This window comes from Ambystoma mexicanum, chromosome 6p (genome assembly GCF_040938575.1).
Source record: "Ambystoma mexicanum isolate Mex_15411 chromosome 6p, UKY_AmexF1_1, whole genome shotgun sequence".
Taxonomy (NCBI): Eukaryota; Metazoa; Chordata; class Amphibia; order Caudata; family Ambystomatidae; genus Ambystoma; species Ambystoma mexicanum.
The window spans coordinates 255,514,663-255,537,757 of record NC_090935.1 but is presented as its reverse complement, the minus strand read 5'-3'; the positions used below and the strand labels follow the sequence as shown (position 1 = coordinate 255,537,757).

Here is a 23,095-nt window from a genome sequence, read left to right as displayed (position 1 = left end):
TCCCCAAGTTCTTCCGCCCAGGTGATCCTCCCTTGCATATCCACCACCAGGGTCTGAATCCAAAAGCGATGGCCTTTCCTTGGCCACCTGAGAAGAGACGCCAAGGGAAAAAGAAGTGAGGATGCCCTCAGGTTCCTCACAGTACCCTGGAGTACCAGCGAAAACCAAGCAGAAATCTACACACAAAGCTTGGAATAAAATATGAGCCTCCGAAGGGAACCAGTGTAGTTAGCGTAATAAATAGGATATGGTAATGACCTCCTCTGGTTGATATTAATCCGGCAGTCTTTCCATTGCCCAACAAGGCACAGTAAATTTCGATGTATTCCCATCCAATAGAAATTACAATTTTTACTGTAAGCCATATGCACAGTCCTAAATGCCAATGTTAATGCATTCACTCATCTATTTGCTAGCAGTTACTTGCATGAACCTTTTAAATCCACTAAGAACATTTTAACATTTAAGATATGCTGCTTCCATTGCCTACCTCTGTCAAAGTGTACGCCTCCTCAGCAGTGCATTCAGCTTTTGTTGTAGGGTTGCTGAGTGCAAAAATGACCGGCCTCTCATTAATGGAGCCCATTGCTTTTAGGACATCTGGCGTGAAAAACCTTCCGGCACCTGCAACACCTGAACAAACAATTATGGGTTCTAAAACCGGACTATTGTAAGTGAATGTTAATCCTGACTTATAACGCAATATCAAATTCAACACTTACAGCGACTTTGTTCCTTCTTACCATCACTGACTCCACCTATAAATGCATTGCTGTTATTTCTCAATCAGTCACCCAAAAACCGTCTATTGCAAAAATTGCCACCTTTACTCACCAATTATTGCTGAAGGCTGAATCAAATTAACAGCTTCTAAAAAGTTAGTCACCCTCTGGCCAGGGTCTTGGTGAGCAAATGACTCCTGATTGACATCAATGCCTTCTTCACGGTTCTGTATGGTAGCAACATTAAGAAAACAATTAAAAAATAAACAAAAACAGAATATTAAACAAGTTGTCTCCTAAAGGACATTTTTATGCACTAGTTTGGCTAAATACAAATAAATATATCAATGTTAATTTAGTTAAGGAAATGTATTGCCAATTTTCATGTTAAGACCAGTAAGGCTGGGCGCTAAGCAGTGGGGTGAAAGCAGTTTCTTATTGAGGAATGACTGTATATCAAGAACAGCAAACAACAAAGCAGTATAATCTACTGAAACCGGTTATCAAAAAAAGATAATTTGATAGACAGAATTCTGAGCCACCAATCGCAGTTCATCTTATCCAATAAATGTCTGATCCTTAACTTACTGTTCCTTTGCTGCTCAATTCCGAGATACGTGTAATATGAATCGGGTATGGATAAATGACATTTTAACATTGGAATGGTGGAATGGCCATTGTGAATAATGGGTCAGCAGAGTGCCTTAATGCTAGGGTAGGACTGCAGAAGACTCCCCTTTATGTGTACAGGGCTCCAACTCTTAATATAGGCCTGAACTACTCAAAAGGTTTGGTATTTATGGCTGAGCAGCCAGGCTTAGTCTAGGAGGGATAAGGTCTTTAGTAGAGCACAAAGTGCTTTGAACACACAGTCAAGAAGACACACACTTGTAGTTATAAATATTGTTATTTTATTATACATACTAGGCAACGTTAAGTTCACTTTTCAATTCAGGTAAGAGAAACAAAAAAAAAAACGTTATACATATATACAGTAGGACCTTTGCAGTTGTAACTCAATTCAATGCTAAACCTGAAGTTGGAATGCAGGCAAGGGGAAGGGTTTCTTCAGGTTAGCAAAAGTATTCATCAACCAACAATCATAAAAAGATAATACTGGTAAGTAAAATAACTTTGTACACACTTGTAGAACCGTTGGAAGCAAGTCAAGGTAAGTAAAGCACTTGGCAAATAATACTTGGAAACACTTATCAGGAAAGAATGAATGGATCAAATCCAACACAGAGCACGTAAAACTTACATTAAATTCACAGAGGCCTTAGGCTCCAGTAGTCGATCCCCATCTAGATATGAGCGTCTCGGAGTCAGATTGGGGGCTTGGGAAACAAGTAAAGAACCATCTGTAAAGAGTCAGAGTTCCAGAAGAGGACTTTTAGAAAGTAAATTTTCTTTGTAGGGAAAAAGATTCAGGGGCTTCGGAAAAAGGCTCCCTGTAGGCGCACATTCGTTAGGCTTGGGCAAACATCTATGGGCAAACTCCCAAATGCACGAATTAGCACTCCAGCAATACAGGAGCAGCAAAGCAACTCCAAGTTCTACCAAGAGTTTCACATTACCTCAGACATGAAGAAGAGGATGCAGCACAATGACCCTGTGATGCAAGAGCGACTGACCTTGTCACCGGATTCTTGGTCAGGCAGACTGAAGAAGGGATCTCGCAACAGCAGTCTAGTGGAGAGGCTCTCAGCAAAGGATTCTTGACAGTTCTGTGGTTTTAACGCCCTTTTAAAGCAGCACTGTATTGTACTATTAATTTATATAGCACCTTTTACCATTATTATAGTTTCAAAGTGCTTGTGGTGGGAACACCCTCGGGGACCTCGGTACAGAATGTTTGAGATCACGGAGTAGGATTACAATGTATGAGTGCATTTGGCCAAATAAGCTGATGCCAGAGATGTAACAGTCGCGGAAAGTTATGTGACTAGCACCACCAAATTTTGTTATAGTCCTTACTGTATTCTGATGTGCGTGGGTAGTCATGCCTGTGGCTAGTGCCCACTGAAGTGGTGCATTCTAAGTACCTAGCATCATCAATGGTAATTCATTCATTCATTTGGCATTTGTATAGCACCTTTCATCATAATTATGGTCCAAGGTGCTGTTGGTTGAACACCCTTAGAGGGACCAGAGTCCAGCTTTGGGAAAATTGGGGGGTGCCTTTATGCGTGTCTGCATTTCAGCCATTACAGTTATTTGGGGATGGCCAAGACTTGCTAGTTGCCTATATCTGAAAAGTGTGTGGATGGGCGCAACAGGGGCATAGTATGCACTAATCAGGGTGGCTTGTGTTTTTGAGATTGTCTTTAAAGGTAGCTTCAGTCTTATAGCAGAAGTGTTGTTCAATAGTTTTTGTGTTATATGTGAGTTCAGGGTGTGTGGGATGAGCATGTGCCCTTCACTAAGTTAAGAAGGTGCGGTGTGTGTGTTAGGGAGAATTCTCAGAAATGTGCCAATTCCCTCCACCTTAGAGACCACCAGCAACTTTGCTAGATTTTGAGGACTTGATTTTTTTTTAACCTGGTGGAGAGCGTGAGACCCTTTTTCCCACTCACGTATTTTAATGTGGTTTTGAACACTGTTTCTTGTGGTCGTGGAGTCTGACAAACCCCATAGGCATCATCTTTTACATTGTGTCACAGCACCTTAAGTGCAGTGGCACAGGGAAGTCTTTCAGATTTCCCAAAGGTTTGAATACCTTCTCTTGGTTAAACTACTGTTTCCAAGAGCAGTGAAGTGAAATTGGCTTTACTTACATTTGTAACTTTCTAGACCCAGCACACTCTATCTTACAATAGGGTGCTGGAGGGGTTACCCAGTATCCCCTTTGTCTAGCTTCTCATGTAACATTTTTTATGTTACCCTTTCCTCACTGAATGGGTGGTGGCAGTGGTTTTGTTTCAACTACCGTGGTGTGCATTTACCGTGGGCTGCGTTCGCAGCTGCAGTAAAGCACCCAATGGTGCCATTTTTGTCAAAATGGCCCGGTCGTCTTTTTTCGCCATTTCTTTGTGGAAAGGTCGTTCTTGAGATTTACTCTGCATGCCAAACCAGGTTTGGTCCCATTATTAGCTTTGCCTTTGACAGAGCTCCAGGAAGATCCTCCAAACGCCCAGGAAGCAGGACTGAGAGCCTGAGCCCCCTCAAATGAGTGTAGGACCCCAGAAGCAAGGAAAGTCCATCTCGACAGCCAGGAACCGCGTTGTTGCCATTTGCGGTAGATGCGAGGACCTGAAACACTGAACAGCCACTAAAAGTGAAGTTTGCCGGTTGTGAGTTTTGACCGTCCCAGTGCAGGAGTCCCCTGACGTCCTCCCTCTTGTCCCCATGACTGAGGCCCAGGAACAGTGAGATCTGCAGAGCTGCACAGGAACAGGAGTCATCTGCTGCATCTTTTCTTCATCTTTTAAAAAGGTACTGTACAAAGTCTAAGAGAACCTATCTCTTGCTGTAGAGTTGCTTGTATCTTCTATTGCTCACAAGTCTAATCAGCTTGTGGCCTTACATTTGATTCTTCTTTTCTTCAAAGACTTCTAAAACATTGCGCAAAGACTTGCCATGAACCTCCCAAAAGTGCTTCATCCTATATAAGACTTTTTGGCCATTGACATTGGCTTAGCCTATTGTACCGAATGACTCTTCTTGGGAGGATCCAAAAGTATTTGCCTGCTTAAGAATATTAGTGATCTCGTTTGTTGTAAATAATCTTTTCCTTTGACTTTTTACTATATGATCCTAAATGCAACAGTGGGGGATAATATACATATATTAATGTCCCCAGCAACCTAGCAATTGAAGTCACCCAAGGGTGTAGGTAGTGCCTGTGGGCCATCCCAAAAGGGTATCTACTAATTTAGAGATATTAAGAGTGTATTTCATGAAGTGTATGTGAGAGTTGCTATTATATTGCTCCGTTCTGAAGCAGGCTATTTCTAACTGACTGATAAATAATTGTTGATTCAAGAAACCTTGAGTGCAAGAGTTTATTTGAATACATGTAACTGTGAATCTCTGTGTAACTACACTACAGCTCACATTGACCCCTCTTGAGATAAGCCTGGCTGCTCAACACGCTACCAAAACTGTGTAGTACAAGCTTATACCAAAGGTTGGGTTTCCTATACCTCTAGCCAGAGTTGTTTGTAGTGTTTCCACGGGGTACTACATACAAACTTTGACTAGCAGTTTGGGAGGAGGAAATGGGTTAGTTGTGCAAACAATGCCTTCATCTAGGGTTTTATCTGGGTACTACACCCAATTTAGCTAAATACGAGATATGGCTGACTGACACAAATGGGCTAAATTAAGAACGGTTATCATCCGATCAATTTAGCTTGCTTTCCCGGTCCAGCCTTCTGATGCGGGGACTTCAAGGAGCAGAAAGCTGCCTCTGGAGGTCCAGAAGGAGTCTGCCAAAGTTTCTGGAGGATTTGATCTTCGGAAGGTGATACACTGTACACAGGTCCCAGGGTATTGGCGGTTTGCAGCCGGTAAAGGGGACAGCTCGTCATGGAATGGCTCAAAATGCAGGTCGTTTTCAGTCTGGTTGGTCCCATCAGTATTAGGGAGGAAGTCATCCGGATCAGAGCTTCTCTGTCGCTTGGAAAAGAGGGCAGGAGCAGAAGCAGTCACTCAGGTGGCTCTGGCTGCTGTAGATGTCCTTCTCTTGGGAATGGATCTTCCAGTGGTTGACTCTGGCTTCAGCATCAAGACCCTCGCCTTTTATGCAGGAACACAGCCATTCAACATGCATGCTTTCATTCAAACTTGTGGTGGCGGCTATCCTCTCACTGAATCGACAGGTACACTGGAGGACAAAGACCTGTGGCGTTTCAGAGTGCTCCCAGTTACCTGTCCTCCCAGACACACTGCCGCCTTCAGGATCCCGGCAAAGACAAACAAGGATCTTTGGGAGTTAAGTCCTTGTCCTCTAAGGGAAGGGATCCCCATGTGGAGAAGTGACTAGTTCCCTCGATTGATCAACCTGCTTTTATGATTCAGCCATTTCATTTTGGAATTATGGCCCTGTACGAGAGCTGTAATGCTTAATAGTTATCATCCCTTACAACTATTATGAACATGAGGCGAACAGCAGTGTGGGCACTGTGATGGCATCATAAAGCAAGACACACAACAGATTCAAAATTCACACAAAAAGGTTTTATTAACTTAATATCAGGATGGTTGAATGCCTAACTTGCCCTATGGTAAGGTAGGATTTCCCTACCAAAAGAAAGTCTGAGACAGAAAGTTCTACTTAAAAGTCAGTGTCTAAACCTATACTTGCCCTCACAACTAAACCTAAACAATGGGTAGGGATGTAAAAAAGGGTTCCAAATTCAATTCTGAGCGTCTTCCAGCTTACTTTTCAGCTCCCCTTCCGCAAGTTCAAAGCAGTTCCACAAAATGTCCAGGTTCCCTTCACCAAGTTCAAGACAGTTCCACAAAGTCTTGGGCTTCCCTTCTCCAAGACCAAGATAGGAGATTCATTGTTCAAAACAGTTCACAAAGGATTGGGTTTCTCTCCATGGGTAATATTCCCTGGTTCACCAATGAACATCTGTTACAACACAACTCCTTCCATGTGTATTCTCATTGACTTGCTCCTTTTGATAACACTCTTGCTTTCGCATGCAGGGCACTCTGTCTAGGCGCAGTTACCGGACCACCCGGTCCAGCCATTACAGGTCACGCAACCAATACCCCTTTTCCATCTTGTTTATCAACAACTGTCCATTGCTTTTTCTAAGGAAACACTCGTTATCAATGAAGACTGACACAGTTCAAATGCCTATCTAAACCTAAATCGAAGGATGGGAGCAAGCTACAAAACATCAAATAATAATAATGCAGTCCTAGTCGAGTCTGCCAAAATAAAAGGATTTATACTAATAAACCTATTGCCAATCCTTAGTTCTAAATACAAAATGGTGTGGGACAGTAGTGTATGCAAAAAAGGAAAAGTGTTCAAGAAACAATATGTTAGGACAGTTGAGCAGTTGGCCTCCATTCCACACGCTTGTAGCATGGAACAAGGCAGCACGCTCGAGCCTCGTGCGCACTCTGGCTTCCTCGTCATGAGGACACAGTTCATTGGTTCAGCTGGTCTCACACCAGTCTGGCAAAGTCTTTAAGGAACAAAAAGGATTCTCAAAAGAAATGTCTTGTCAAAACACAGGCTTCCTCCACCTCAAAACAAAATTCACTTTGCTTGTCAAAACACACAGTATTACCTTTTTTCCAGTGACTGTTGGTACTGGTATTTCATTTTGTTACTCGTACAGTTCAATATCTCAGTATCGGGACCTTCTGTGCGAAAGTCTCTTTGCCATTCAAAGTCTCTTACTGCAGAGGGTTTGATGTAGCAAACAAAACACAAATGTTCCTTTCCGTTGTCAAGATTCTTACATTCATAAATTCACGATTGGTCTCCATCATCCGGGTTCAGATCCCGTTTGACACCAGAATCGAAGACTTTTGACTGTGCGCAGGATTTTGCTTGACACTTCTGTCACTACTCAGCTGGATACCTTAGAGGGACCTTCGATTGTCATACACGCAGTGCCGGACCACCGTCTTACAGTTTTGCTCTTTTTGACTACAAGTCCCAGAATGCACGTTCGAGGTTTTGTTCCCACTTTTCCAGTTAGAAGTACTTTTGGGATTTACACAAAGTTCTTGACACAACAGGTTATCCCGCCTTAGCTTCCCTCGAGTCACAGGGTCTCCATATTTTACCCTCAGTGATGAGGTGTTAGCAGGTCCTCAATGCAGATTCACTTGAGGTCAGGGTCCCAGCACCTGCCCCTCACCTATTTGGGTTTCTAGAACTCACCCAGGGAGCAATCACTGATTTAAACACTACCAGAAAAGTGTAGCTAGAGTATTGGTTCCCTGCGGCATGGACTCCCTGCCACACCGTAGCCCCTTTTGTACTCAAAAACTTGTGTCTTGGGAGTCCCTCCCCCCTTCTGGCTTCCCAAGGTTCTCCCAGCTGCTGACTTCTTCTGGTCTTCAAGGTTTCTTCAGCATCCCCAGCTCGCTCAGAGTGTGCCTGGGTGGCTGACCTTTTATACTCTTTGAAAGAGTTGATTGGAGTCAGGTGTGAGTAGTTGCCCCTCCCTGCCTGACCTCATTATTGGGACAACATGGAGACTGCCCATACGAAACCATTGCTCTGATTCCTATGGATAATCCTCAGGATTTTCATCTGCCTCTTCTTCGTCCCAGTAGTTGAACTTCTAGAATGGAAGTAGGGATTGTGGGAGTTGTAGGTTTTCCTGGAGATCATGGAAAAACCATGTAGGTTTTTGTCAGGATGAAGGGGGTAAATGTATTGTGATGGGTAAATGGATTTTCTATTGTGTTTTAATTTCCTTGGTCGTTTTCTCCTTTTTCTTACAGAAAGAGGTATGATGGGACTCTGCTGACAATATCCCATGACAACTGAGGGGAAGTCGGGTAGGGATGTTTCAGAACGGGAGGAATACCATGTCTCACTCGAGGGCGGGTCTCCCAAAGTCCCTGAAGACGCCCTGCCCTTGCTCGTCCGCCCCCAGGGTTGGGATCCAAGAGCGATGGCCCTTCACCGTCCACCTGAAAAAAGGATCCCTGGGAATAGCCTGGGAGAAACGCCTAAGGTTTCTCACTTATACTCTTGACAGCGAAAAGTATTTCTTCTATCAGGATTATATTCTTTCAACGCTATCATGGCTAGTTTGGCCACCATCCACTTGGTTACACTTTTGATACTTCTCTGGCTCTTGCCAATATAGCTTTCCTCTTAACCTGTAGATCCTGGACCACTTGGCTTGTGTCAATACTTATGTCTAATCACAACCTTCTTGGGATTTGACTTGCTTTTGCCAACACTTGTATTTCATTCAATCCACTCTGTGGTATTTGCCACCTGCACAATGTTGCTTTTATTCCATTTAAAAAAAGCTCATTATTTGCTTTCTCTGCGGCATTCAGATATGCTGATTCAATCATACTTCTTACTTTGCTTTAGTTCTGTACAGGATTCAGTAATGATTTCAGTTTGTTCGTTATTCACTCATGAAACCACCTTCAGTTCATTTCAAAATTATAAGCACTCACTTCAGTATTCAAAAGTGCTTATGACAGTTTTCAAAGGGTTTGATCTTCAAGAAAGGTTTATTTTAGGTGTTCGGAGTGCCCCATTATGAATGTTCCTCATGTGCACTTAGTGGCTTTAGGCGGCAGCTCCTGTCGGCTTCGTTCCTTTCCTCGCTTTGCCTTTCCAGCTTCCACATCTCTGCTCTTCTTTCGCAGAGGTCTGGGAGAGCGCCACACAGCTCCCGCTTGCACCGGACACAGAGGGTGTGCAGGACTTCCCAACCTTCTTTCTCTGGCCCGTGCCTGACACGGCTTCCTGCACTCGCGTCTACCACACAGATCTCTCCAGTTCGCCAGCTTAAAGCTTCAGCTGGCTCCACGCTCTAGCTTGCTGTGGGTCCCTCCTTCCTGTGAACAGTCTGCATTTGTATATCCATTGGGCTTACTAAGTGACCACAGGTGGTGGTCATTTAGTCCAATTGCCTGACCATAGTTAAAACATGCCTAGCTTCTCCATATGAACTCCTTCATATCCTTCTTCGTCTCAGTAATAGATTGGTGTTTGGGGAGGGTTGCATAAAAGGAATTATTCACAATGCTGTGTTGTCTTCACCTCACTTGGCTATTTGGCTGACATTATCTGAATTAAGAGAGTGAGGCTGACAAACTGTAAAGGTTGTGGGAACCTAGGGTTCATTTTGATAAGGGAAGGGGGGATACCATGTCTTAGCTAAGGTTGCCCTCCCACCAATCGCCAAGGATACTCCACATATGTGATCCTCCCTTACTTCTCCACCTCCAGGGTCAGGATCCAAAATCAATGGCCTTTCCCTAGCGACCTGAGAGGAGGATCCATGGGGAGTAGCTTATAAAAAACATGCTTGCCCTCCCCTCCTGGCTGGAATGCCTCATTACGTTCATGATTAGTTTACAAACCCTTCTTAACCAATTGGAATTAATTAATCCAGGAGCTCACAGTGCAAGGTACTCTGAGCCACTCTGCTAATGTATGCCCAGGTCTCTCCCTGCTGCTGGACAGCACAAGCACTGCTGGAGAAGCCAATGCCCACTTAAGTTGGCAAGGCAAGGGGGCAATGCACACAGAGAGCACTTAAGACCAGGACTTGAGTAACTAGTAATGGTAACCTGGTGGCACACAAGGAATGAGGTCAGCATAGTCACAAAACCCCCAGAAAACAATTGCACAGTACAGAAGTGGATGAATGAAGCTGACACAAATGTCTTCAAATCACCTGTCTTGTAGTGACCAAGACGTCAGCATTTCTTCTCTAATTCTTGCTGCAAAGGTATGGGTAACTTTTTCCAGACACCACCGAGCTGTCTCTGGAATGCCCACAGAGATGTTGAGCGTCCTAGGGTCGAGACCTTGGCTGGTGAAAAAAGAACCAGGCAGAAACATCTAGAGAAAAGCATTGGACACATTTCAGGGATCTATGTGGAAAGAATTATGTGAACAGCATCAGAGCTGCAAGTATGGTGGTGGTGCCTCCATATATATTACCCCCAAGTCATCTGACATGAGGGAACTATGGAACCTCCGCTTATTGAAAAAAAACATCTCTGGACCCGGAGATGCCCAGCAACTATCGCCCGATTACTACAGTACCCTTCCTACTTAAGATCCTGGATAGAGAAGCCTACATTCAGATCCAACATTACTTGGAAGCTAACGGTTATAGGTCAAATGGTCGAAAAAAAATGATCGAAATACAAATTGATCGAAACAAATTGGTCAAATGTCAAATGGTCGACATCCCATGTACACAATGTAAACGGGTCATTAAATCGAATCCAACTGGTCGAAAGTCAAATGGTCGACAAACATAAATAATATACACGGGTCGAAAGGACGATCAACATAAAAGAAGGTCAAAGGAGATAACATTAAGTAAAAAGTAAAGCACCTTGTACGAAACCTATGATCACAGATGACAGTTACAAACTGTCAGTGCGTCAGGAAGGTGACAGAGAGCAGCTGATCAAAACACGCAATTGAATACTGTATACGTGACTAGAAAAAAACAGTGAGTTAAACACACTAAATAAGCAAATTAAAGAGTGGTTCACACAATTTTCATATTATAAATGGGGGGGTTCTCACCCAACCCCCCATTTGTTTTTTTTATCTTTTTTTTTGTTGATAGAAATGCGAACCGTCCCGCAAATAGAATTACAAACCAAATTTTTTTTACGATTTACATATTCAGTTTTGCATTTTCAAGAAACATTTAACTACACACTGGTTTACCGAAAATAATAACAAAATAGGTGGATTAATTTCTAAAATTTGCTATTTCAGATACGGCGTCATAAAAAAAATGGAATTCATAAAATCACAAAGGGGCGCAGCGAAATTAGCGTATGAAGGATATATATATACAATAAGGAATGCACAAGACAAGAAAAGAGCTATTTGAAGTGTAAGGACTACAACAAAAATACATGCAAAGGAAGAGCAATAACGGAAGGCGAAAACATACGTTGGACTTGCGAACATAACCATATGCCGGACACTACGGCAGTTTTCATAAAGAAAGCGCTTAACGAATTAAAGGAAAATGTAGAGAAGAATATAAATGACGCATCGACTTCACAAGTAGCCAAGACATATGAGAGTTTACCGCTTCATATAACGGCACAGATGCCAAATACGAAAACATTAAAACGGAATATAAATAGACAGAAACAACAAAAAGAAAACTTACCCATGGCACCACAAAATTATGAAAATATGATTATACCGGAAGTATTACAATTAACAGAAAAAGGAGAGCAGTTTCTATGGAAATCTTTAGAAATAAAGAAGGAGAAAATATTAATTTTTACTACTTTTCAGAACATAACGCACTTGGGAAATTCAAACACTTGGCATGGAGGCGCCACGTTTAAAACCTGTCCAACCCCTTTTCATCAGTTTTACAGCATTCATGGAACAATAAATGACAGTTATACCTCTGAATTTCGTTTTAATGCCAGGAAAAACAGAAGAACTATACAGCTGTATATACAAATTAATTCACGAATCACTGCCAGATAAAAACCCAGAAAAAATAATCATGGACTATGAACAGGGACAAATAAGCGCATCTTCAAAAATGTATCCAGAAACTCGTATTCAAGGTTGTTTTTTTCATTTTAGTCAATCATTGTGGAGACGAATTCAAAAATTAGGATTACGGACATTATACACAGAAGATACCGAATTTCAGCATCAAATTAAGAGATTATACACTTTAGCATTTGTGAAAGAGGACATTGTTACTAAATATTATGATACTTTGATTGCATCCGATTACTATACTAATCATGAAGAACAATTGTGTAATTTACTTGACTACATGGAAAACAAATGGATTGGGCAACTTACTAGACATGGGACCAGACGAAAGGGAAAATATGACATTAAAATATGGAATTGCTATACATCAGTGATAAAAAAAAACCCAGAACAAACATGTACAGGAAGGTTGGCACAGCAAGATAAATAAAGAATTTAATTCTAATAACCCAACACTATGGCACTTCCTCAAAAGTCTGAAAAATGAACAAAATAGACAAGAAATAAAACTATCCCAGACACTATCACTAGAAAACCAACTAGTAACCAAAAAAAAATTACAGAGACCATGAAGATAGAATTGCAAGTATAGTACACAATTTTACAAATACAGAGCCTATACAGTTCCTGGAAGCAGTAGCCTACAATGTGAAATGTTAAAAATAAATTAAAAAAAAACTCACCGGACAGAAAACACCAGCTCCAGGCACGAAAACCATTCACCAACTACAGGAAACCAACTCCAAAAAGGGGCTCGCTGCTAAATCCATCAATGGCAAAAAAATAAAATTCACAAAAAACACATATTCCATGAAAAACCATGAAAACCAGAAATCCTCACGTTGCAAAATGAAAACATCAGTTGCAGTGAAACACCCAAATCCATGAAAAAAAAAAACATCTTGGACACAATCCAGCGAAAAAAACATCCAGACGGTGGAAATCCATTAAAAAAGCCATCGATAAATCCAAGAAAAAAAAAATCCATTAGAAAATCCATTAAAAACCATGAAAAAGAGGAATCCGGGCGTTGCAAAAAAATACATCCGTTGCAATGAAAATCTCCAAATCCATGAAAAACTCCAGGGGAAAAAAACCATCCAATCGGGGCAAATCCATTTTGAAATCCATCGATAGAACCCCAAAGAAAATAAAAATCCATCAGCAAATCTGGAGCGCGAGCGACAGGTCTCCAACCGCGAACACGGAACTTCTAAAATGGCGTCTATGTCGAAAACGTAACGCGTCCCGAGTTACAATATTTAAGAAATTTTATGTAAATATGCTATGCAAAAATGATACAATAGCACCACCTAGTGTTGGAAAAGAAATACACATTTATTATTATTTTTTTAAACAAATCAGTTGGTATATTTAATTATTTTTAAAAGTTAACATTACAAAGTTTCAAAAGTTTGAGATGTTAAAATAAAACATACTGTGTATACATAAAGTGTATGCCTCAGTCATTTTGACCAAAAATAAATATTTTCGACCAAATTGTGATTAGACCAAATGGTAATTCGACCAAATTCAATCGACCAATTGTCTGTCGACCAATTCACTGTCGACATATGCTTATGATTCAGCAATCAGGCTCTGCCCAGGTCACGGCACTAAATCAGCTCTATTGGATCTAAAGATCCAACTGGACGCCTTCAGAGATGAGGACACACCAGCCATCCTCCTCCTACTGGATCTCTCAGCTGCCTTGGACCTAGTAGTCCATGAGAACCTCTGTCACCACCTCACCATCTCTGCCAACTTCTCTGACGAGGCCACCGCTTGGATAGCATCTTTCCTAGACGGCAGATCCATGAGAGTCTTCTCTGACATTGGCGAGTGCCCTGCCTATCCCCATACCTTGTGGCGTCCCTTAAGGCTCTTGCATCTCCCACTCACTGCACACCAAACACGCCAAACCCCCACTTGACCTACTGGATGACATCAGCATTTCCTACACCAACTATGCCGTGGACTTCCAAATATTCCTTCCCCTGTCAGGCTCCTACGACGAAGACTTCCTCGGGCTCAACAAAGTGTACACAACTATTTAGACCTGGATGGCTACGAATCGCTTCTGTCTGAACGGCGACAAGACCGAGATCTTACTGGTAGGCTCCCCCGGTATACGGCAGATGCTCGGCCCCCAGTACACCGCCTTCAGGATAGATGGAATCCAGATCCCAATATCATTGGCTGTAAAAACACAGGGCGTCTATCTGGATGCCTCCCTTTTGCTCAAACAATTGGGAGCGGTGGCCTCTTCGGCAGCTTACACCACCAAACTTATCAACTCAGCAAGACAGCTCATGTCCCCAGAGAGCTGCCTAACTATTGTGAGAGCAATCACTGGGGCAAGACTGGATTATTGCAATGTCCTCTTTGCCAGGACCTCAAAACGGAACATCAATAAGTTACAGATAATGCAAAACACTCTCCGAGCAGCCTTAAACATTCTTAAAAGATACCACATCACTGCTGCTAGAAAAAGGCATATTGGCTACCCGTTAGAGAAAGGATTATCTTCAAAACATTGTCTATTACCACAGATGCCTTAGCAACACTGCCCCACAATACCTTGCTAAGAAAATTGTAACATCAAAGTCCACACTATTGACTTTTAGGTCTATCCACACACATCGGCTGTCCCAGCCCAAAGTGAAAAAGAGCCAAAGGAGGTGGGGTCAGCTTCCCCTCGAGGGCTGCAAAGCAATGGAATGCCCTCCCCCATGAACTAAGAGCAGAGGACTCCTACTGGTCCTTCCGCAAATCCCTGAAAACTCGTCTAAATGCCTAGTGGTCATCCATAATCCCACCAGAGAACAATGTCTCACTACTGCAATAATATATGTATTTTACCTCGTATGTGTGTCCTGGGAGGGATGACACTTTTCTGCTGAAGCTTTTGTATCATGTAACTGGTTCTCAACAGTGCCCTGATGCGTAAGGGTTTAGGTGCTTAACAAATGTAAAAATAAATGAATAAAATCCACCATGACGGTTTGGAACCTCCCCACCATTAAGCTGCAAGAAAGAGCACTATAAAAGATGAGACATCTTAAAGTTAGTGACCCCTAGTTCTCACTGTGCAGCTGAACTCCATCCTACCCAACACTGTCTTGACACCCAGGGCCAGTGCTCCAGCCCTAACACCCAAATACTGAATGCGGCCTAAATGCAAGTAAAGAACTGGACAGTCCATTCACTCACGGATTGAAAGAATGAAGTACCAAGAGGACATATGGGAAATGCAGGAAATTACCTAAACCCATTGCCCAGTCGAGCAGCCAAGGATGGGAGAGGTCTCTGTAAACTAAATCACAGGGTCCAGGCATGTATAAAGTGTGCATTTGGCCAAAGGGCATTTGAAGCACCGTACAACAGAGAAAACACATCGTAGAATATTATTTCATGAAAACAACCTGTATTTATCGGAGTATAATAGGAGTATAATTCCCCCCCCCCTCTCGAGGGGTATACAATGGGACTAAAATCATTGGTATTTTTTCAACCACTCAAGAATCCAGAGCAAAGTGGACCTGGTGCGGCACAAAGCTGTGGCTATGAGGCCAAACATACATCCCTGTGGTGGATGCGTACAGAGTTAAACCCAAGAAGGACTTCACAAACAAGAAATGGCGAAAAAAAGAAGACTGGGGCCATTTTGACACAATGGTCACCCACGGGTGCTATACTGCAGCTGAGGATTCAGCCTGCGGTAAAAACGCACTATGTTAGGAAAATTAAACCACTGCCACCAGCCATTAAATGTAGTGAGGGTATCAAAAAATGTTACATGAGTAAGTAGGAAAAGAAGCTACTAACTAACCCCCCCAGCACTCCACATAAGATGGGGTGTGCTGAACGTACATAGGAAAAAGGTAAGTAAAGTCATTTTCACTTTAATACTTTTGGGAACGGAACAGTAGTTCATCCGAGAGAAGGTATTTAAACCTCATGATAAATCCAAAGGACTTCTCTGTGACACTGCACTGAAAGTGCTGTGTGTCACAATACAAAAAGCAGATGCCTATGAAGGTTGTTAGACTCCAAAAACAAAGAAAAAACTGAGTCCAAATCAGATCAAAAATACATGAGAGTGAGAAGGTCTCACTCACTCCAGGGTAGATATTAAAAGTCCCAAAATCCAGAAAAAGAGCTCGGGACTCTAAGGTTGAAGGGAATTGGCACAGAAATTAGAATTCTCTCTAACATGCACAATTTTCCTTTATTTGAGCAAGTTCTTTTTATGAACCTGTGGCACCCCCGAATAGACCAATATTGATTCCCCAACAGCCTTCCTCCCCTTTCAGGAAACCCAAAGTGTTGCACAAAAGGTCTATTGATTAATACAATCAAAATAATTGAATCAATTTAAAGATGAAGATATGCATCCATGAAATTCCAATGACAATGATGGAAAATGATCAATACACTAGTCACCTAAAATGTCAATGCTACAGTTCTAGAAATAGAGACTTATTTAACACATACACAAACTTCACCATATGTATCTATGCAGTTAATTCAGCCTGAGCGTGCATGTACCACAGATGAAAAAATGCACCGGAGTCGGAGATTAATCTTGAAGGCACGCTCAACAGTAAAAACACAACCTGCTAGCGAAAAAAGGGCAAAAGATGTCTTGCAATGATAACAAGTCATACAAAAGTAAGGGTGCAAGCAAAGAACTCTGCTACTTGGAACGTTCTGACTTCAAGTGATACAAACATAAGCTTGTAAGGCCTCACCGCGTCATCACCATATAGAAAAAATCTGCGTGGCTGGTTGGCGAGACCCTATACATGGGCCTGCTCCATAGGGGATGCCAGGCTGTGGTTGGTTTCAGTCTCGGGTGTCTGTCTTCTCTTGCATGGGGTCGGCTGAGGCTCATCTCTCCGGGAATGATGGTCAGGTGCTTCACATGTTGCTATTACAGAGTTACTATTGCAAGATAATACTAGTATATCATTATGGAATGCACTTGGGGACTGGCACAGGGGGAGGAACACGATCATGCTGACCCACACATTCTTTGCTCAGTTCATATCACACTCTCCACACCCAAGGCTTCCACCATAGTTTTGATCTATAATTTTTTCCTCCCTGTACCTCATAATGCAAAGGGTGTTTTTTTGGAATAAGGTGAAATGGTCATGTTCGTTAAGATCTTTTATGACCATTGGTTTTATGGGCAGTGGCATGAGGTCATCCACTATCGTGGAAATCAAGGGTTCTTGAACTGGGTCAGTGGTGGTTGCCATTATTCTTGGTGGGCTGGTTGGGGGTTGGAGGTCTGCTGTTGGCCTGGGTGAGATGAATGTGCACAGCTTGGAGCATGGTGCTGTCTCATGGCCTTGCAGGGTGCATTCCTCGCTGGAATAACAAGTAATTGCAAAGGGAAGTTTCTATGTGAATTAGCAGCAGGGGTTCATCTGCCCTCAACGTTTGTGCCTGTGCAAGTTTCTCCGCTGAGCCTATGTTTACCGCGCAGCCATGCAGAGCTGAATATGTCTACCATACATATACAAATGGCAGCTCCTTATATGCGCGCGCTAAGTCTATGCATCTATAATTCCTGCAATATTGTGTTTGTTCCATGTTTCATAGCACAGCCCTCACCCCCCAGTATATTGTACGTCTGTCTATGGGTATTGCCTCACTCTAAAGTGCCTACAGGGTTGGGAAAGGCTAATTTCCTTCTCAACAGCATTTCATTTGTTAAAAAGCAAATTAATTCAAAACATCCCAGCCTACCTAATTTACTTTAGTCGACTTTATTGAAAATAGACACCCCCTTACTCGATAGACATGTCAGAATTTCAGAAACATTCTAGAAAACTCAAGTTCAACAAGTTACTGAACCCGCCTGCATGTAAATTGCCAGTAGAAAGGAACATGTATGTTCAACATGTATGTCTGCTAAATTCACTCCAGTGCTGTTTCTATTTAATTACTGTTTAAAAGTGTACCTTTCTCGCTTTCAATGAACAACTTACAAAGCAGGAAAATGGGTAGCGATTAAGCACCCTTCTCCTTTTGTTTTGAGCAACTTAGCAGTAATAACAGTATTCTCCTTGATGGTATATCCAGGAATTGCTTCAATTGTATTCTTTATGTAAGCACAAAGTGAGATGACCATTTGACTCCTCTAATGCTTCTTCCGTGCTAGAAGTCTTCTCACAGAGGAGTGAGCAGAACTCGCTGTGTACACATCGGACCTAGTCTATCAAATGTATAATTCTAAGAGCACATACACTTCTGAAATGGCCCCCAACTTCAAGATATACAAGTTTATCAGCTTATCCATTTCCAACCCTTCAGTGTTGCATATGAATTTAACAATAATATGTTTATTGTGATTTAGGCCATAATTTGGACTTTACACAAAATTAAAAATATAAAATACAATACAGTATAGCATTACAAACTTTCAAGCAGTGTGTAATACAATTGCAAATATATATATTTTCAGTAAAAAACTTTGTTAAAGGGACGTTATGGTTAAGTTGCGCTACTAAAACCTATGAAATTCACTAAATAAAACGTTAACGGGATGTTATGGTTCCAAGTAAAACCCTTGAAATTCGCCAGTTTTGGTAAGCTAAGCAACCATAACTCGCCCCACCACTGTGCACTGCTAAGACTAACACCCAGGACATCAATGTCCGTAGAACACGCGCGCATATCCGCACAACCGTTCCTGGGCATTTGGTGTCCTGCGGACACTCATTCCCTTCGCGGGCGTGTTCACAACGTCATGTGACCGCAGCTACGCTGAGCGCGTGTCCTAATTTGCGCACTTTGTCCGCTTCCCCAACATTTTAAAAGAACTTATGCAGGCAATCCAAATTATTGTACAGTAAAAAAAAAATCACCATTTCACATGTTCCAGACATTGGCCCTAGCTTTCCACAGGTTTTTTGGAACTTTTTGATCGCTTTTGAGTGATCGATATGGTCACGAGGCGCACCCCTATAAAAGGCCACACCCCAGAGCTCATCTTCATTGTACTTCTGCCTATTGCAGATTGACGTTTGCTGGCTTTCGTGCTCTAGCTGAGATTACCTCACCAACCGTAATGGCATCCATAACTGCTTTTGCTACATCAGCCTCAGCACCACCCCCAAACCACCCCCACCACCACCACCACCACCACCACCACCTCCCCAAAGGCCTGCAGAGGGGAATACGCGTGAGGATGTAGAGAAAGAGGATGAAGAGATTGAGGTTGAGGAACTCCCTACTACCAGCACTCGCCAGGTGCGTGGGTGTTGTTTACCGTTCATGGTAATGTACCGAAAGCGCGTGCGAACAAGGTCACCTGTAACCAGTACAATTTGGTGCCGAGTCGTGGGAGATGTGGTTCGTACAGCTTTGGTACGACATCCATGAAGCGACACCTAACTTCGTTCCACGGTGCGGACATTCGCAAAATTGTACCATGTAAAGAACGTAGTAGGTTGAGTTCCTCCGCAGCATCCTCCGTTTCCGATCCTCTCATCACAAGAGACACTCCTGTGGGAGAGCGCATCCCTCCAGCTGCTTCACCGGCCATTCGCGATGCTGTTAACCTTTACCTTTCGAGGGTCACAATATTGTGTATGTACTGTGACGCAGTACTCTGCAGGGGGGAGAATCTTTGAAGTGCTTTTCAGACTACGGTCAGGGACCACCAGAAGAGCTGCTACCTACTAAATAAGGCCCTCCCTACATCTTCCTCTCTCCACCTGCCCTTTCTTATCCCTGTGCTTGTTGTCCTCTCCTAGTGTGTCAGTTGTACAAAGAGCCACAAAAAATATATAAAACAAAAAGTTTAAAAAAAGGTTCTTTTCAGAGCCGCCTTTCTCAGTTTAAATATAGAACTATCATGTAAATGGTGCAGGTCCCCACACATTTTTAAAAATCTGCAGACAGTCCGAGGACAGATAAAATTTTGGGGTGCAACCCTAGCAAAACCAATGCACTTTTCTCTGTGAGTAAGTGGTGGCTCTGAAAAGAGCCTTTTAGTGGCGTTTTGTGTGTTTCAAAAACTTGGATTCGTCAACATGTAATGCAAAATAGATGACTATACTTCCAGAAAAGGTCACAATGCATTTTGTACATTTCGAATAAAAATCTTATTGCCAGCATATGTAAGATGGACTCCATCACTGCGAACATTGAATGTGCTGCGAAACATAATATTTTCATTGTGGAAAGACGACATGCGAACATCTCTTAGAAAGGCACAAACACCCTTATTGACATTGCGCCTCGTTTTCTCCATTTGTGGATCAAATGAAGAAGAACGCAGCTACATTTGTATTTGCGCGAGACGTGAAAAAATTACTTGGCAATTTGGAAACATGTCCATCACCTTCGCAAGTCCTTCCTTCATTGCAAAGAAATTCCGGACACATGTCCTAAACTGTTCCATCCACAATGAATTATAATTATGTCAGGATGACGCTCTGTCTGTAAAGTAGCACAGAGAGGTACCAAGTCCAGCCACTTCATTCCACACACTCCATGCCAGTGCACTTCCACATGAGGGAATCCAAGATCTGCAGATATACCACAACGTTCTGCATGCACCTTCAACCAATGTATCCTTGAGTCTCCCAAAATCCAGATAATCTGTTTTCGAGCACACACAGCCATAGCTGTCTGTTCTCCTCTCAGAAAAAAACATCCTCACTAAATCTCTCCGTACATAACACACCCACTAAACTTTACCGACCAATCCGTAGCTCTGCTCATTCTCATTTGCATGCCTCCCCACCCCAGAATCCCTGTATGTAATATGCGCTGTCCGCAGTCTACCGCCATGTCGGCGGACATGTGGAAGATCTGAGCATGGCGAATGTACATTTAAATAGTGTTCCCCATTTCCCCTTTAAGGTAGGCTCTGAAAAGAGCAGTTTTTTTTGCAGATGCCTGACAGACACCTGTTATTTTGTATTTTTTGGGGGGATTTTTTCTTCTTAGTTTACTCCTAAAATCTTCACATGACCTGTTCCAAAGCAACCCTTACATTCCAAAAAAACATAGCATTTCCCAAAAAAGATAAAGAAACACCATCTGCTTCGAAATAAGCCGCATTATTCTTGTGTCTACAGAAAAACATACCAGTTCTTAGTATGAAAGCAAGCATGGCTCGATTGATTGCACACCTAGAAATGCTTTGATCAGGACAAAAAACAGAACGGTTGTTCCATTTTGCTCTAGGAAGTAATCCACAAAAAATTACTTTCGCAGTTGGAAAGATGTGGATTACTGCTTCAACCAACTGTTCCAAAGCTCCCAACAAAGTAGAGGAACTCACGTACCCCAAATGGAAAGCACCATAGTGCAAAACTACTACATGGGGACTGTTCATTCTACGCATATCTCTGCAAACCTGGAGAATTGCCTCTACATTGCAGTCAGTCGCAGCGCTCCACACCACCTCCACTCCTCTAATATCGAAATTGTTGCCACATGCCTGCATTGAGAATAGTGCTGTAAACCATGGGCAAACATATTTCCGAGCGCCAACACCCTGACTGTCTCCACCTCTGCCATATTCCCTACACACACACTCTTTCTACACAAATCAACACGTCAACATCTGATTAGCTTATCCCTACAGTCCCCTTTCCATGATGGATTTGCTGTAAAACCCTGTATGTGGCATGCCATACCCGTGGACAGGCGCGCTGTCTGCGCGGCACGTAACTCTTAGCCAGCCCTTCTACCCTTTCCACATCACTCCCGAATCCATTCCCTCATTGGACACAGCTAAGCAGTCACACAACCATCCACCAATCAATCACATCCAAGACCTCTCCATCTAACTCCAGCATCAGAATTCCGCACTTCAAATGTACTGTTGATCACTCTGAATACAAGTCTCATATAATTGGAAAGCACCTACTACATAAACTACTGTGCAAGTCTCGAAGATTTCTACTTACAGCTCCATGCAGATCCACATGCCTGATTACAAAGTACAGGTATGCATAGTTTATTCAGAGTACATGTACAACTCTTATGAATCCATATAAAAAAGTAATGCCACTAAATCTGCATAGCCAATACATACATGCCAACCCTCCAGCTTTAAGCGCGAGACTTCCGATTTTTCATTGAAAAATCACACTTTCTACTATCTCCCCCATAACCTATACATACATGCCTACCCTCCCGAATTAGGCGCGAAACTCGATTTTTCATTAAAAAAATTACCATTTTTTGTGTCTCCCACCTAAATTAATGCTAATCCCAATGCGATCGTATGAGAAAAATAAACGTTCCCGATTGCTGTGGTGAAATCTCCCTCTCAGGTGCTCCCGATCGTTTGCATGTCTAGTTATAATATGAAATTATTCAAATTTTTCCCCATCTACTATAATGAGCTATCACTTCCAAACCCCTCTGCTATCTACAACACAGCTGCAAAACAACAAGTGAATTTCACAAACTTAAAATTGTACTCATTTACGAAGCAGGTTGAACTAACATACTGCAAATAACATATAAAGGCTGCACATAGTCAAATAAAATGGTTGCATACACTATGTTCAGATATCAAACGAGAATACTACCACAAAAACATAAAAGTTAACGTGTACATTAATATCAGTGCTATAAACACACAAAATTACTAACTTCTTCCTTTTACAATTGCAGTGAATACCACTCTCCTGAAAATCAACAGCATCTAAACTACAAACAACATATCCGAAGAAATCTGCTCATTCTACAAAAAAGAAAAGTAAGTGGATTAATCCCTTTATATTCTTACTGTTCTTCAAAGAGACTCTGTGGGTCATTCATGTAATTTGCGCACCAAAAAAAACATTGATTTCTGAACCATTCTGCCCACATATCCCCATTTAGTAAACAGAGATTAACAGGCAGAATGGCACAGAAATCCCCATGTTTTTGCAACACAAATAACATACTGAAGGCTTAGAATGTTAGTACTACAAAACAAATAACTGTTTTAATTTTATACCATTACGTTTACTATTAATGTTTCTCCTCACCACTAGCTCACTTTCTACTCTCATCTGAACCAGAGAGTAGAAACATACAAACAGAAAAATAGCCTTCCCAACTCACTGTAACTGCCCAATGCACATTTACACACCACCACAAACAACTTCTCCATCAAACTCATACACGCATGCACACATATATTGTAAAACAGACCAACACATACCTT

The 23,095-nt window shown here is 42.2% G+C and overlaps 1 protein-coding gene across 1 annotated transcript in view; it reads right to left on the bottom strand.

Moving 5' to 3' along the window:
- ME2 (malic enzyme 2) overlaps nt 1-23,095 on the bottom strand; it is a 426,330-nt gene that overhangs the window by 160,981 nt on the left and 242,254 nt on the right. The window contains exons 11-12 of the mRNA XM_069626976.1: nt 835-949; nt 491-633 (exon numbers count right to left, since the gene is read on the bottom strand). Coding sequence (XP_069483077.1) covers nt 491-633; nt 835-949 — 258 coding nt within the window. The remainder of the gene's footprint in view (nt 1-490; nt 634-834; nt 950-23,095) is intronic.